Raw genomic sequence first — 15,148 nt, 5'->3', positions numbered from 1 at the left:
GAAAAAGAAAAATCAGAAAACCAACAAAAACAAGACTAGAAAAATTCAACAGTAAAAATGGAGAGAAGGTACTACCAGAATTTTCAATTGTTCACATTTAAAAGCCCACGATACACATAAAGCCCACATAAAGCCCTCGGATGACTCTAGTACTTACAGTAAAAAATGATCGACTAAGAGTCCTCTGAAATGTTGTGGGGAAACAAAACAAAACACAGTAGGTATTATCAATCTCTGAGTCCTTTCTGAGCCTCTAAAGTACCAGCAACTCAAGGAAGAGCTAGAGTTGCAATTTCAGAAGCACTGAAACGCAAATCTCACTCACTTGAAACATGACTAATATCTATGCATTAATGTTGTAATGAAAACATTACCTAAATAAGTATTAAGGAGTTCCTATTTTGCAGATACAGAACTGAACGGGAATACCTTCACAGGTTTACGAACAGAAACAGCCCTAGCCAACAGGACAAAACAAAGGAAGTTTTTTGATCCCATATACTGCTCATCTCATTAGACAATACATCCTTGAGAACAAACAAGATCATTAAGATTCATGCTTTAGGTAAACTAATGACAGATCTAATCTATATTTGCTATAGTTACAAAAGAAAAATGGAATTACATAGATTTTTCCTACTGGAAGAGAAAAGCACAGGTTGAAATGACTAAAGTAGACATAAGCCCTAACAAATTTGTAGTTCAGTATATTTGAAGTTTTGATGTAACTTTGAATTTTTTTTCTTATTAAAAAAAAAAGACAAGCATGTGAAATCAATAATGTTGAGATCAGCGGAGGAGTGTCACAAAACTGAACTTAGTTTGTTTTGCACAAAGTCTTCTGCATGTTCTGTGAGGAGATACTTCACCCTTTCAGCGATGCTCTGTTTTTCTAAGCAACGCATAGATGACCAAGGGACTTGCACAATCAAACCTGGGATTTAATTATTAATTATTAATTATAAATAATACTTTTCTTTAACATATTTAGCCAGGTTCTGAGCTCTTGTAGAGCATCCTTTATGCAGAGGCTCCCATTGCACAATATGTTTTCTGTCGCTCTGCTTTATATTTCTGTCTCTGGCAATCATTATCATGTAGGTTCCTGGCATAGCCACGGGCCAAAAATTCAACACCGAAACAAATACTGAACAAAAACAACAAAAAAATCTTAAAAGAAAAAAAAATCCAAGAAAAATTACTCCTTTTCCCTTACCATGTTGAATACAGCCATGGTTAATATTACAGCAGTGGTTGTCAATGTAAGAGTGATCCTTGGCCAAGGACGGTTTGCAATTATTCCAGATGATTTCAGGATCCACAACAATGAAGTTGATGCTTTCTTGCTACATTGCTAAGTGCAAACGATATAGAAAAGAGGAAAAAAATAGCCTTAGTATATTTAATTAGTATTAAAAATAGTAGAATTAAGAAGGCTCAATATTGAGGGCAGCATTAATCTTGAAACAGTCTACAGAAATATTCAACTATTATAGTCTCACAAGAGTTACAGAACATGATTATACACAAAACTAAGGGCAAATTTAGTTAAAATATCTGCCATAATATCAATTCTGTTAAATAATTATAATTTGCAAGTACCTTATTAAACATTTTAGATATACTACTAATAATAGCAAATACAAAGTTAAGAGTAGTGTCATTACCTTTAATATCAGTAAAACCCATGAAAATGAACTGACCTGCCTCGCCTCAATTGAAAGGGTCATATTTAGTGGCCTCTGGAAACACCAAAATGTAAATAATGACCCTGCAAAGTCTTTGATAGAGAATAAAGGCTATATACATAGATACACCCTTGGCAGCTCACAAAACAGAAGAGTGTCTGAGTTTTCCTTTCATTTGTTTGAAGTCTTGTTTGATAATTAATTTTAAGCGAAAAATTAACTCAGCAAAGCAAATCCACCTTCCCTAAAACTATCCAGAAAGTAAACAAGCATACAACAACTGAACTTACAATTTGACACAAAGACTATTGAATGAATAGAAATCTTTTTCTTATATAGTGACAAAAATTAACAATAAAAAACTGACTCATTTAATCTGCTTCCAAAAACACATTGCAAAGCCTCCATTCATACATGCATAGTGCCTAGAGGCACAAGAGGCTCACACAGAATAAACAACAATTTGTGACACATCCAATAAATATTAATTTTCCCAAAACTTTAGCAATGAAGAGATAAGGTTGCCTAGAAGCATCTTATGCCCTTTCAAAATGTCAAATTCAGTTATAGGGAAACCACTGTAAAAAAGGCAATGAAAAGTTAAGAAACATGACAGTCCCACAAAAGTAATTGCTTTTTTCAACTTGTTTTGTCTATTTACTTAATATTATCAAAGATCGCTTTACATATTGTTTTTCACCCCAACCACAGCAATCAGCAGAGATACAAGCACAGCCAGCATCAGAAATGGGAACTGAAGAACTAAAAAAATGATCAAAAATAGGACTTAATTTGCAGCACTGATCCATCAGTTCAGGTTCAATAGCTATGGATCATCGTTCTAAATTACACTACTACCCAACACACGTGATGGATTTTGCACTAAGGTCTTTGTCATCCGTCACATAACTATTTCCCTCCTAATTATACACTATTTGAACAAGTCCACTATATATGCAGAACTTTTTTTACATATTGTTTCATAGAATAGAACCATAGAATCAACTGGGTTGGGGAAGCCCTGCGAGATCATCAAGTCCAACTCTTGATCCAACACCACCGTGGTTACTAGACCATGGCACTAAGTGCCACATCCAGTCTCATCTTAAAAACCTCCAGGGATGGTGAATCCACCACTTCCCTGGGCAGCGCATTCCAATGTCTGATTACTCTCTCTGTAAAAAACTTCTTCCTAATATCCAAATTTCCTTTTATGATAGGGAGTTTTGCATACTGGATTGTACAGAATCTGAATTCAGTTTCTGAAAGGTCAAAACAATCACTGGAATCTCAAGGATGGACAAAGTAAAATGCAGGCAGTTTTTACACATACATTACTCTTTCATATTAAAAAACCACAAATATATAAACTCAAAGGACCTCCATTTTTGAGCAAAAAATTCCTACTCAAAAGCCCTTTTAAACGTCCAAACTTTGTTCTTTGACCCTAAGTATGTAATAAAATTTCAATATAATGGGAATCCACATGTAGATTTTAGAAAAGTTTTGTCATCCTTCCCACTTTAATATAGTAAAAAGCACAAAGCCTTGGTTACTGCTCTTGCTACAGAAGGGGAGTGTTCCAATGGATGCAGGGAACGGATCTGTGCAAAAATGAATCATTTAGTTACCTGTCTAGTCTGCCTAAAACCCAATGAGTCAGTGAGCACAGATTTACAGCAAATTAAAACAGTCATGAAATCTTGCCTTAAATTACTCTTTGCCTTTATTATAGCTCACCTGGAGCTTTACTACAATTTCATCTACATTGTTCTGGGATTTTCTTGTAAATTTAGAAGTAGCTGGGATGGTTTAAGCTGTATTAGGGACAAGACTAGGCAAGTACACTGAGGAAGTATGAGGAATATAAAGTAGATAAGAAATCCTATAGATAAAGCTGTTCACTGTGTTCTTCTTTCTGAATCATGTTCCAGGGAGCTATACTGTGTAAGGAAAACCTGTAGGATAAGAAATTCCAGAAAAATAAGCTAATGATGAAAATAAATTATCTGGTTTAAACCAGATATATTTTACTATGAATTTTACTGGTTTTAGGTTATCTGATGAGAGGCTAATCAAATTAAACACAAAGACATGGTGATGATCAAAAGAACAATGACAGATGGTGGAATCAAAGTAAACTCATCAACGAAGAACAGAAGCCACTGAATCTGCTGCTCCTAAGACTATTGGAGCAGAATGTTGCAGCCATGGTTTCTTATAGGAAACCTACCAAAAAGACTCAATGAAAAAAACTTCCTTTACAGGATTCCCTCCAGACTAAGGGTGTTTTCTGCCTAAAAGGATAGCAGGTTGTCACAGGATACTTAATTTTGCAATGGAGCAGAGAGAAACTTAGGATTGTGTCAAACATTATGGTGTATTTTAAAGGTATTGTGGGTATGTGGAAAACTTACATGATGTTCAAGGGACAGGACACAGGAGAGGAAACTGAGGCATAAATGTGGATCAGAGAAGAACGGAGGTAAATGGAGAAGAGAGGGGATGAAAGGAAATGGTTGCAGGTGAACACTTGTCTAAATGAGTCTGTTGCATACTGTTATTAAATTCTATCCCTAACCATCTACTGTGTAAGAGCAGTCTTTATTCTGAGCCTGCATGTGTGCGCATGCCAGCAAACTTCATGCTGGACTAGATGGCAAGTAGCACAGGATGAGTGCCAGCCACTGGAGAGAGATCACATATGTGAGGCACCTGAGGGCTGAGTAACACCAGGTGAAGTGTCTCAGACCAGTCCCTGGGGAGACCCATAGGGCGTGAGGGGGAGTGCGTGTGTAACCACTAGGAAAATTTAAACAGAACTGGCTGTCAAGTAGGAAATTTATGTTTGGAAAGACCCAAGATTTGAGCTAGTCACTCTGTAAAGCGGACTTTGCTAATGTATTTTAGCAAGAAGGAACTAATTGGACTGATTTTCTACATTTCCTTAAAAAGCTGTTTTTCTGCTACCATTAAAGAAAAAAAGAAAGGCAACTTTATGACTAAGAAAAAGTCTGGAGAACAACACAGATTTCAGGAAACAATATAGCATTCAGTCAATGTCATTAATCAATAAAGATATTCCATTCTTTTCATTGCTATTGCTAAAATTACAGATACTGCTGGCTCTGACCTAAAAAATATTTGAGTGATGTTAGAGGGTAACTTAAAAAATGAAGTTGTAGAGAGTTATTTCCACCTGTCAAACAGAAACATACCATAGCTCAGTAATGTTTTTCTTACCAGGCTGTTAAATGCACAGCTCTGAGTTCTGGAGGGGGAAGACTACTGTTTATTTAGTACATCTGTCATGCCCACTGAGTTTGTTAAGCCAATGAGGGTCCTGAAAGGAAAATTTGTGACAAAACTCTAGAAATCTTTAAGCCATTGAGTAGACAGTCTTTGGAAAACAGGAAATAATACACTGTTGAGCAGTAAATCTCTATATGAATTAACAGATTTGCTGAACTTCTTTTCACTTTTCAGCAATCCAAATCCAGTCCATATGTAGTACAACTGCAGCAGTTCACTACTGCTGAAAATTCAGGGAACCTCTGGAAGCAGAACTGGAGTGGCAGGGTGATCATTAAATTCAGACTTTTAATAGCACTGGCAGAATTATGCAGCTTTATTTTGCTGATTCAATAGCTTACATCATGTGCTTTTGTTGTGAATGTTATGTCTCCTTGGCAATTTTCTGAATAAAATGGAGAATGAGATTACAGGAAGAAAGTAATCATTTCTTGAAAGCATGAAAGTAGGATAAGATACCAGATCTCAGTAGCATTAGATTCTGTGTTCATTCTAAGTGGAGCTGGCAGAATATAGTTCAGTGTTTATCATTTACCAACTAGAAATAATAGTTATTTGTAGTATGAGAGGTAACTAATGGATTACCTTTTCATCTGAACATGTTAAATCTGATATGACAGCTTAGCATGATAATGAGTAATAACTTATTTTGAATATTCAGGACATTAAAATGTATCCTGTGTTGTCTTTCCACACACAAAAACCTACTTCAGCATTTAATAAAATGAATGCTGTCTTTCTGAGTGAGATCAAGGAACTGGTGAGAGAATTAATTGTGACAGCTATGTTGTAGATGAAAGACAGTGTCGTAAGAGCTGTCACATTTCTTCATATGCTAGCTGAGGTTGGAACATCTTCACTGAAGATCTCTCATTTACAGAAAGCTGTTGAATCACATTTTCTATCAATCTATTATTGTTCTTTTCATTTTGCATTCAAATACAACTTGGTATTTTACCAATACTGATGTTACAAAGAATAAAATCAAGAGAAACAAAATTCAGATTTTTTTTCACATGCTTGTTTACACTCAGACTTGAAGAAGACACCAAAGTTCAAACCCAAAGAACTGGTTGACAGTGGACTTAAGCTTGGAGAAGGGGGATTTTGCTGCATAGGCACAAGCTTTTACTTGACATACTTCTTAGTGGTCCTAATGGTGATAAAAAGGATCAAAATACTTCTAATATGAGTACTGTAACACCAAGCTTTTGAACTCAATTGTGGCACCTGTAAATCTAAGCCAGGCATTTTGAATAATATGGAATGCATTCAGGTGAAAAGTCTACTCAACTTACATTTCCTGCAACTGGCTGGACGAAATCTAGAATACTGAATAAAGAAATAACAGCAAAAACTAAAGTTTGTATCACATTTTTAATTTCATCACACTTTGCAGTGTTTATTATCCTTCACAAAGGGTCACGTTAAAATGGCCACATGGTTCACTTCAACTGTGTGATTCAAAGGAAAGAACATGTCTGTGAGCTGCATAAATACGTCTTTAGGCAGTCAGAGTTCAGTCCTGGCACTTCCTGTGCCACTTTCTACATTCAATAAAATACACAGTCACTGTGCTATTTGCTACTTTAAGGTAAGATGTTCTCAGTCCCTGCATCAAAGCTTTTCTATTTCTCAGAAATATTTAAAGAGCTACTGGGTTTGAGAAGAATCAAACCTGAATGACTTTATTTAAAGACAATACTCAGGGCACTAAAGTAGAGGAAGGAGTTCGAAATGCTACGTTCTATGCTGACCGAGTCTTGATTTCGAAGTGAGATGCTACCATCCAAAAATTGTCTCACACAACAGGAGCCCTGATCTGTGACCATATTGCAGTACTAACACATCACGAATATCAACTCGTAGGTAATACATGTAAAAAAACTTGAAAACAATCTGGATGCTCTCTGCTTTTGTCCTCATAAAATTAACCATAGGAAAAATAATTTGCATACTAGATTTATTATAAGGAAGCACACTTGGATATCTCTTACTTGGAAGTAACTTACAATCTCATCTTGGGCAAAGACACTAAAAAGCAGCATTACTGTATTTAAAAAACATTCAAGCTAGTCTCATCAAAAAATATTAATGGAGAACTTATTAGCAAAACAGACATAAGAAACTCATTCGCCAGGATAGCCAAGTTCTCCAGCTGGTCACAATCATGTAATGTCATAAACATGGTAAGAAAGATTTTTTTTACTGACATCAGTACATTTCCAAAAATTTCTGAGCATAGTACTTTACTTAGTGGTGATGGATTTGCTGTAGTAGTGCCTGTGCTAGAAACTCATCAGAATGACTTTTAGGTTTGATGAGCCTCTTTCATGGACCTTGCTGTAGGTGCCAAAGTGCCTCTCTAGGTTCTCCTTGGCTTTCCCCATCCCTGTTTTAATCTTAATTTACAAGCAAAGCCTTATATTGAAGAAACTAAAGGGCCTACATCTTTCATCTGTATTGGCGTTGAGAGACACTCACATCAGAGATAAAATTCCATGTCAAAAATAATTTTCAAGTAGTGTTGGTGCTGATATTCCTTTCCTTGCAGAGTTTTTAAATACCTTAAGCGTATACTGTCCTTCTGACTGTTAAGTACCAATGCCAATTGCTTTAGAGTAAAATACAAAGAAAAGGTAAAGATTGTGTTTCACTCTTTGTACAGTGGTGTGGTGTAAACAAAGTGCTCTCTCCAGCAGGGACAGGGCTGCTCATGTACTGGCTAAACTATGTCAGATGCTTTGGTGACCTCAAAACAGAACATCTTTCTCAACTGTAGAGCTAGTTATTTTCTGATGTTTATTTTGTTGGCATTGTGTTCAGCTAATTCCATGGTTCAACTAGGTATTTAAGAGAGACTATAAACATGTTCAGATGAGATGATATTACTTCTATCTTCCCTATTAGCTGAAGTAGTTAAATAGGTTTGCAAGTTATAAACATATACAGCAAAAAGCTATTTCATATTAGTGGAAAATAACTGGCACAAAGAGTATGTCACATCAATTAAGTGCACCCGTGTCCCAGGTAATGCAAAGAGATTTTTGAGATAGTATTTGAATCAATGAACATGGAAAATCTGCTTGAGACTAATAGTTCTTTGGCCGGCCACCTCAGCCACCCCAGAGATTTTTCCTTTACATGCTTGGTGTGGTTTTTTTCTATTGATTGCATTACATTTTCTGATGTATCATTTAGGTAAGCAGATGTCTACCTCCTTGGATTCACATCAGGAGGTAAAACACATTAACAGTTACCAGGTCTGAGGCATTTCACACTCATTCTATGAATTTGTCTGTACTTTAAGAAGATAAAGAGAAGAGACACAGAATATATATGACCTAAAGGATCATCACTGCATGGTCCTGTTTCTGCATGTAATTTCGGAAGGAAACCTCTCAAGGAAAATTCAAAGAAAATATTCAAAATTAATAAAAAAAAAGAGACTACATTTAAAATGTGAAAGTATAAACCAGAAAGTATCTTCACCAAAAAGACTCATAATCTTAAGATTTAACTCTGAATACTGTGATTATCTAAAAAACTAACAACAAAAAAAGGCATAGGCACAAAGAAGTAATTAGAACATAAAATATATAAAATCCTTTCAAGTTTCAGGACATATGCCATTTTAGCTAGGACTGAGGAAGGTTCAATGCCTATGGCCCAAGACTGGCAGGGAATGACACACTCCAAAGGCAGGCTCTGGACATCTCCTTATTTGTGCTACTACTGTGTTGCATCCTTTGATGGAAACATTCCTATTCTTCTTTAATGACTAATATTATCACTCCACACTAGATTGAGCTGACCACACCAGTGCTGCTAAACAGTAGAATCAATTAAGAATAAAGTCAGAGTGAAAGAGTGAGCACAAATCTCTTGCAATATTGTAATTAAATTCCGTAAGAGCTACTAATTTTAGCATTACAATCTGGGTGCGTTTTTTTCTCTTGACAATGAAATGAAAATCAGAGAAACTTGTTCAGTGTTGGGTTTTGTATGACTAACTCTGTGGTGGTGACAGCCATTTGTAATTGGTGGAGACTGAGAGGACAGTGTCAAAAGTACTGAGACAAGCACATAACACAGTGACAGCCAGATGTCCTAACCTGAACTTACATTTTGCTGTCTTCAGTGGCACTAGAGGTACCATTCTATAATCTTGTTAACAGTCCTGTAAATATTTGACTACTACTGCAAGTTTATGTACCAGATGCAGGGGCTCAGGTTGGTGGTAGGGCCTGACCCTGGTGGGGCACCCCAGGGGACAGCAGTGCAAGCAAGAGACAGAAGTGTTGGGCAGAGAGAGGAGGAGGTAACAAAAGGTGAGAAACAGCAGAGGGAACACTAAGGTTGGAGGAGGAGGTACTCTATGCTGGAGTAGATGGCCACACTTCAGCCCATGGAGGACACATGCTGGAGCAGGTGGTGTTCCTGAAGGAACTGCAGCTTGTGGAGACCCTAAGATGGAGCAGGATGAAATTGTAAACAGAAGAAGCAGCAGACAGAAATGCCTATGTACCAATCACTCTCCACCCCCACTTGTGCTTCCTGAGGAGAGGTAGAAGAGTCTGGAGCAAAGGAATGAAGCTGAATTTGGAATAGGGGAGCAATGGCGCAGCTTTCATATTTGGTTTTATTTATTATTACCTAAATCTTTTCGCATTGGTAATAAATTAAATTAATTTTCCCCAAGTTGAGTCTGCTCTGTCTATGACAGTAATTGGTCAGTGATCTCCCTGCCTTATATCAAGCTACGAGCTTTCTCATCCTATTTTCCTATCCCATCCTTCTGAGTGAGGCAGAGTGAGTGAGCAGCTGGGTTGGTGTCTGGCCCATAGCCAAGGCTAACCCAGCACAGGTCATCTGTCAGGGTCAGTCAGACCCAAAAAATTCTCAGGTTTTTTGGTGCATTTTAGAAGAGAGATATTTGGTGAATTTAAAATCTGCAATTATGTGCATATGCAGGTACATATAAGCACATCCACATTTACTACATGCCCTCTATAGGGGAATCCAAAATGTACCTCTTTAGAAAAAGAGGTGTGAAAAACCCTCACTGGCAACAAAATCCCCAAACAAACCCAAACCACATTAGCATTAGGATGATAAAGCCTGATTTCTGTTAACATTGACACTGTAGTATGAAAACTCAGATATTGATACTTATATGGTTTGAAATTTTAGACTTCTAGAAAGAAAACATTTATACTTATGGGTCAGATACTGCACTGAGTATGCTACTGAAATATAACATAGGGTGTCACTGTAGTTAAAGCTGCAAAACAATACTTGGATTTTGACATGAAGGAAGAAATCTTAGGGAGAGGACAAGGGAAGGAAAAACCTACTGCCTCTTTTGTTAACTCTCTCTCTCATCCATCACCTTACAGAACAACTTCCACGCTCATGAAGGAAAGACAACGCTGCATCAACTATGGTCATAAGTTGCTGAAAGGCTTCTTAGCAGCATTGTTTCTGTATTAGAATATCTGAATTCACAAAGACGTAGACAAAAGTAGCTCCTCTTCAAGTTATTTAGGTTAGAACATGACATCTGCCAAGTCAAGAGAATTGCAATAATAGGACTCCATTTCTGGGAACTATTTACAAGGCACTGTAAGTTCAAGTGGCTAACTCCTCAACTCTGACTTGGGATATTTGCTTAGCCATCCCTTTAAATCCAGAAAAATAGGTTTGTATTCCTGCTAAGTAACACTATAAATAAAAGCCCCAGGAGAGTGTATGTCCCAGCATTTCTTGATGCCATTTCATTAGCACCTCCATTACCTACAGGAAAAAGGCTGGCTTTTCCTTGAAGGATTGGTTTTTTTAATTTGCTAATTCACGGGCAGTACACTGATATCACCATTTTACTCTTATGTCAATAACAAACAGCAATCAAGTATGACATTATATGAGAACTAAGTTCTGCTGTTAAGTAATAGCAACACCTCTAGGACCTCTCTTCAATGATTAACAATATTTCAAAATATTGTTTCATTACATTTCAGATTAATTCCTGAGCAGTGGTAGCATCTGTAACTTATTGGAAAGACAACTGAAATGTACATTAATTATATTTTCTTAAAAACATGTCCTGGTTGATTACAAGCCTCACAAGAGAAGGGGGGGAAATTATAAAATCCTATCTACTTCCTCTGTTTCTTTCTTTAACTACCTTTTCTTACTGTTTTACTGAATAGTCTTTCCCATGTGGTATTTTGCTTTTTTATAAAAGATATTTCAGTTTTCACTATGATAGTTTATGGGAACACAGAGAAGGAGAAGTGGAGATTAAGCGACAGGTATACAGATAGTTTTATTTCAGATTATATGACAAATTCAGATTGTGTTCACTTTCTTACAAATCCTGAAGCTCCTTGTTCTAGATGGAGTTACGTGGTGGATCTATTTGAGAATAACTGAAAGGAGGACAATAATACTTGGAAATTACATTGTGAAATGCTGAAAGGTTTGCCCAAATCTTGAATTAAATTAAATTCTCAAATTCAGCATAATATTGTGTACACTAATAGATATTACCTGGAGTACTCAACAGCAAAATTGGAAATTTACTATAACATTTTTATATCTCAAACCAATTGTTATGGTGAAATATTCTCTAAATTCAGAAAATGGTCTTACAACACTTAAACAAATACATAGTTCTCAAAAGAAAGCACTCATGAGTCACCTCCTGCAATCAAAACAGCAAAAAATTTTGAAAAAGTAATCAATCAAACAATAATGAAAACCTTTCAGAGGATCCAGCTTTATAGGGGAAAGAGATTATCCATGTAGATACAGACAACCACTCCATTGGTATTTACTGGTTTTCAGATAAATGAGGACATTTTACAGAAAATTAACATGGACAAAACAACGTCCACAGAAGCCTCAGCATGCAGCCTTTCTCCTTTAACTGGTACTCTGCAAAGACAGAGTAACTTGGCAAAATCAGAACATGTTATTTAAAAGAAACCATCAACTAATGGATTAAATTTCCTTAAATACCTACCAAAAGCTGTCCAGCAAAACAGACAAACAAAATGAAGGAAAGGAAGAGAAATGCAGCCCCAAATGAAATTCCAAGAATAGATGTTCTAGAAGAAAAGGAAAACATATATTAATTTCTCTCTTGCACAGTTGCAGCATGACCTTTCTTTTTTTTCTTTGTCTATAATACCAATGATATGAAAAATTACTATGTGCAAGTTGCAACTTTCAAACATCAACACCATAGAAAAACAATTCCAATCCTTACCAGAATGACCAGGCATTTCCTTCTGCCATTTTTTCAATTCAGGAATGTTTGAATTGGTATTACCTCTGACTTTGCAAAGCTATTACCATGAGAAGATAATAATTTCTACACATATAATTTAAATGACAGGGTACATTAACAGCAGCAATGTTTTGTTTTGTTTTGACTTTAAGAAGCCTGTATTAAAAAAGATGCTTATTGCTCTAGTTTTATGTTGTTGATTTTCTATTATTTTAAGAGTCTAATATATATACAAAATAAACTTGTTCGTAGTGTACATTCACCTCTAAAAAAGGAGAAAATAGCATGGGATAGTGTTGCCTGGTTTTCAGTGTCCCTCAGGTAGAACCTGTGGTATCTGTGATGCTGCAGAGCCTCAGTCAGCAAGGGCCCTGATAGTGACTGGTATTTCATGAATGGTCAAATTTGACTGGCTTGCCAGTCTGATTCTGAAGTATGGGAGGACATGATAGGAAGGAAAAGTAAACACCACAAAGAAAGAAGAACCAACAAGATATTTTAAATGGAAAAAAAAGAGAATAAACTGTACTCTTCTTGAAATCATCCTTACTCAGTGTTCTAATTCATGTTTTTCTCTTGTGTTACAAATAGGAAGGTCTAGTCAAAATAGCATCCCTTGACATTCAGTAAACAGAAACAGAGATACAGTAACAATCTGTGCATTCATTCATGCATTCTGTGAATGTGGAAATGTCTCTATATGAATACCGCAGTAGAGCATAATTGCTCCATCAGGTACTATACAAGAGCTTCTTAGCACATCTGCCTAGGGAAAGATGCAGTGGAACCTAATTATGTTTAATGAATTCCAAGAGAACACCAGAAGCTCTGGATCAACTGAATTGTTTAAGGAAGAGAACTAGATGCTGTCATGAAGTTCCTCATCTGAGTACCTGCCTTCAGTTTTAAACACAGATTTGATACTCTTACAGAATTAAAAAATATTTCTCAACTCCTTTTAGCATCAGAATTAATAAAAACATGCATCTCTGTTCTTTAGAGATTCCATGTGAACTCAAATGTATACATTTTCAAAACTATAATACTACTACTAGGAGTAGAACTATATGGATCAATTTCCTTAGATGACATACAAGTATTGGAAAACATTTTGATCTGTTTTAACAACAGTGTTATACAAGCTATTTTCAGGAAAGAACAAAAAAGCATTAGGAGCATCAACCAATTTGATGCCATTAAAAGCATTTTGGAGAATAATTGATGAGCTTCCCTGCCAATCACTCAGAGAACTTCTTATATGTTAAGTATTAATCATCAGATTTTGGGCTGATGTGCACAGCTGATGAAAAACAAACAACTGGCAATTCACAACATATATTAATATTAAAATAATATTTCTTTTAAAAATTATTTGAAAATCATTATTGTTTACGAATACATGTTCTCCAAAAATTTCTCAATGTGACTGAGACAGTAAGCTGTACATCAGAATATGTAAAACTAGTCTCTACTCTTTAGGAATTTAAAATCTAGTAAGCAACAGAAGAGATGAAAGAAGAGGAAAAAAAAGCCAACCAGGAAATGAGAAAGAAAGCCTATTAGAAAACTAACAGGCTTAATTTTTATATATGCATAAACACTTCCAATCACATATGTCCTTCAGTAACATTCAAGGAACCAGTCCTACATTTCAAGATACTGCTATTCTTTCTCTGATATGAAGGATAAAAAAAAGGAGCCTGAACACCTTAAAAAGTAATTCAACACAAGAATAGCCTTATCAGTCAAGTTTGGAGTGCATCCTTTCAGAAGAAGAAATGATGATGTTTGTGAGAGAAATTGGAGAGCAAGGGAAATAAAATTAACATGGCATAAAGAGAGCTTATGCAAAAAGTACTTTATCTCCCAGGCAACACACAAGAACAAAAGGTCTTTGTAGCTGTTTTACATAATCAATTATGTTATTGAGGAGGCACAAGAAAAAGAATTACACAGCAAGGTGAACAGGGCAAAGAGAAAAGGACTGAGGATAACAAAAAGGAAAAGTGGTATCTTAGAATTCAGATTTGAGGGATGAAAACAGAGAAAAAAAGTAGTATTTTTGCTCCCCACACCCCATACTTTTCTGGGAACAGCAGGACTTCTGTTTCAGTTAAGACAAAATAGTTTCATAGTTCTCCTAGAAGGAAATAAGTGGGCTGAAAATGCTACAAAGGGAAGCAAAATACTAAAAATTAAGTGCCAGCAAAACCAAGCCCCATTTGAAGCAATAACCATAGAAAATACATAACATGCATTTATTTTTTGTCACTGGAACATTACAAAACCAGTACAGGTCTTTACAGTAAATTAATTTCACTTTTATTGTGTAGAGTTACCAAATGCATTTCACAGGTCACCTAATACATTGCATTGACAGATTCAGGCAAACTAGTCAAAAGAACACCCAAAATCACATTAGCAGATAACTTTTTACCTGCCTCTTCAATGGAAGAGGAATTGACCATTCAAGGAACGACCTGCTAGAGTGCCCCACCAGGACAGGACAACCTTTGATCATAACCTACAGTGAGACAGTTTAACATTGAGGAGACAGCATGAGAACTTCTCAGGCTTCAGATAGTTCCATTTCTAAATAATTTGTGATCTTGGCTATACTTCTCATATTTTTCTTGTTTCATCAGCAAATTTCTGCTTTGAACTATTTGTTTTTATCAGGTGGTATGGGATTGGAAAAAATTTGTATTTATCCATACTTATATCTTGTTGGCAACATTTCAATTGGCAACTGAAAAATAAAAAATTATTTATGAAGGTAAAGATACTGAAAAATGCAGAAAAGAATTAATTCCTTCTACAATTTTGTAACTTTCAGGAAAATATGTGACTTATG

General features: G+C 35.9%; 1 protein-coding gene across 1 annotated transcript in view; it reads right to left on the bottom strand.

Annotated features, from left to right (window-relative positions):
* ADCY2 (adenylate cyclase 2) overlaps window positions 1-15,148 on the bottom strand; it is a 212,817-nt gene that overhangs the window by 33,313 nt on the left and 164,356 nt on the right. The window contains exons 15-16 of the mRNA XM_027681002.1: window positions 12,028-12,112; window positions 1,217-1,354 (exon numbers count right to left, since the gene is read on the bottom strand). Coding sequence (XP_027536803.1) covers window positions 1,217-1,354; window positions 12,028-12,112 — 223 coding nt within the window. The remainder of the gene's footprint in view (window positions 1-1,216; window positions 1,355-12,027; window positions 12,113-15,148) is intronic.

The sequence above is a fragment of the Neopelma chrysocephalum genome, unplaced genomic scaffold, assembly GCF_003984885.1.
Source record: "Neopelma chrysocephalum unplaced genomic scaffold, ASM398488v2 Primary Assembly neopelma1_22b, whole genome shotgun sequence".
NCBI lineage: Eukaryota > Metazoa > Chordata > Aves > Passeriformes > Pipridae > Neopelma > Neopelma chrysocephalum.
The sequence above is the reverse complement of the archived record's forward strand: the minus strand, read 5'-3'. Positions and strand labels throughout refer to the sequence as shown.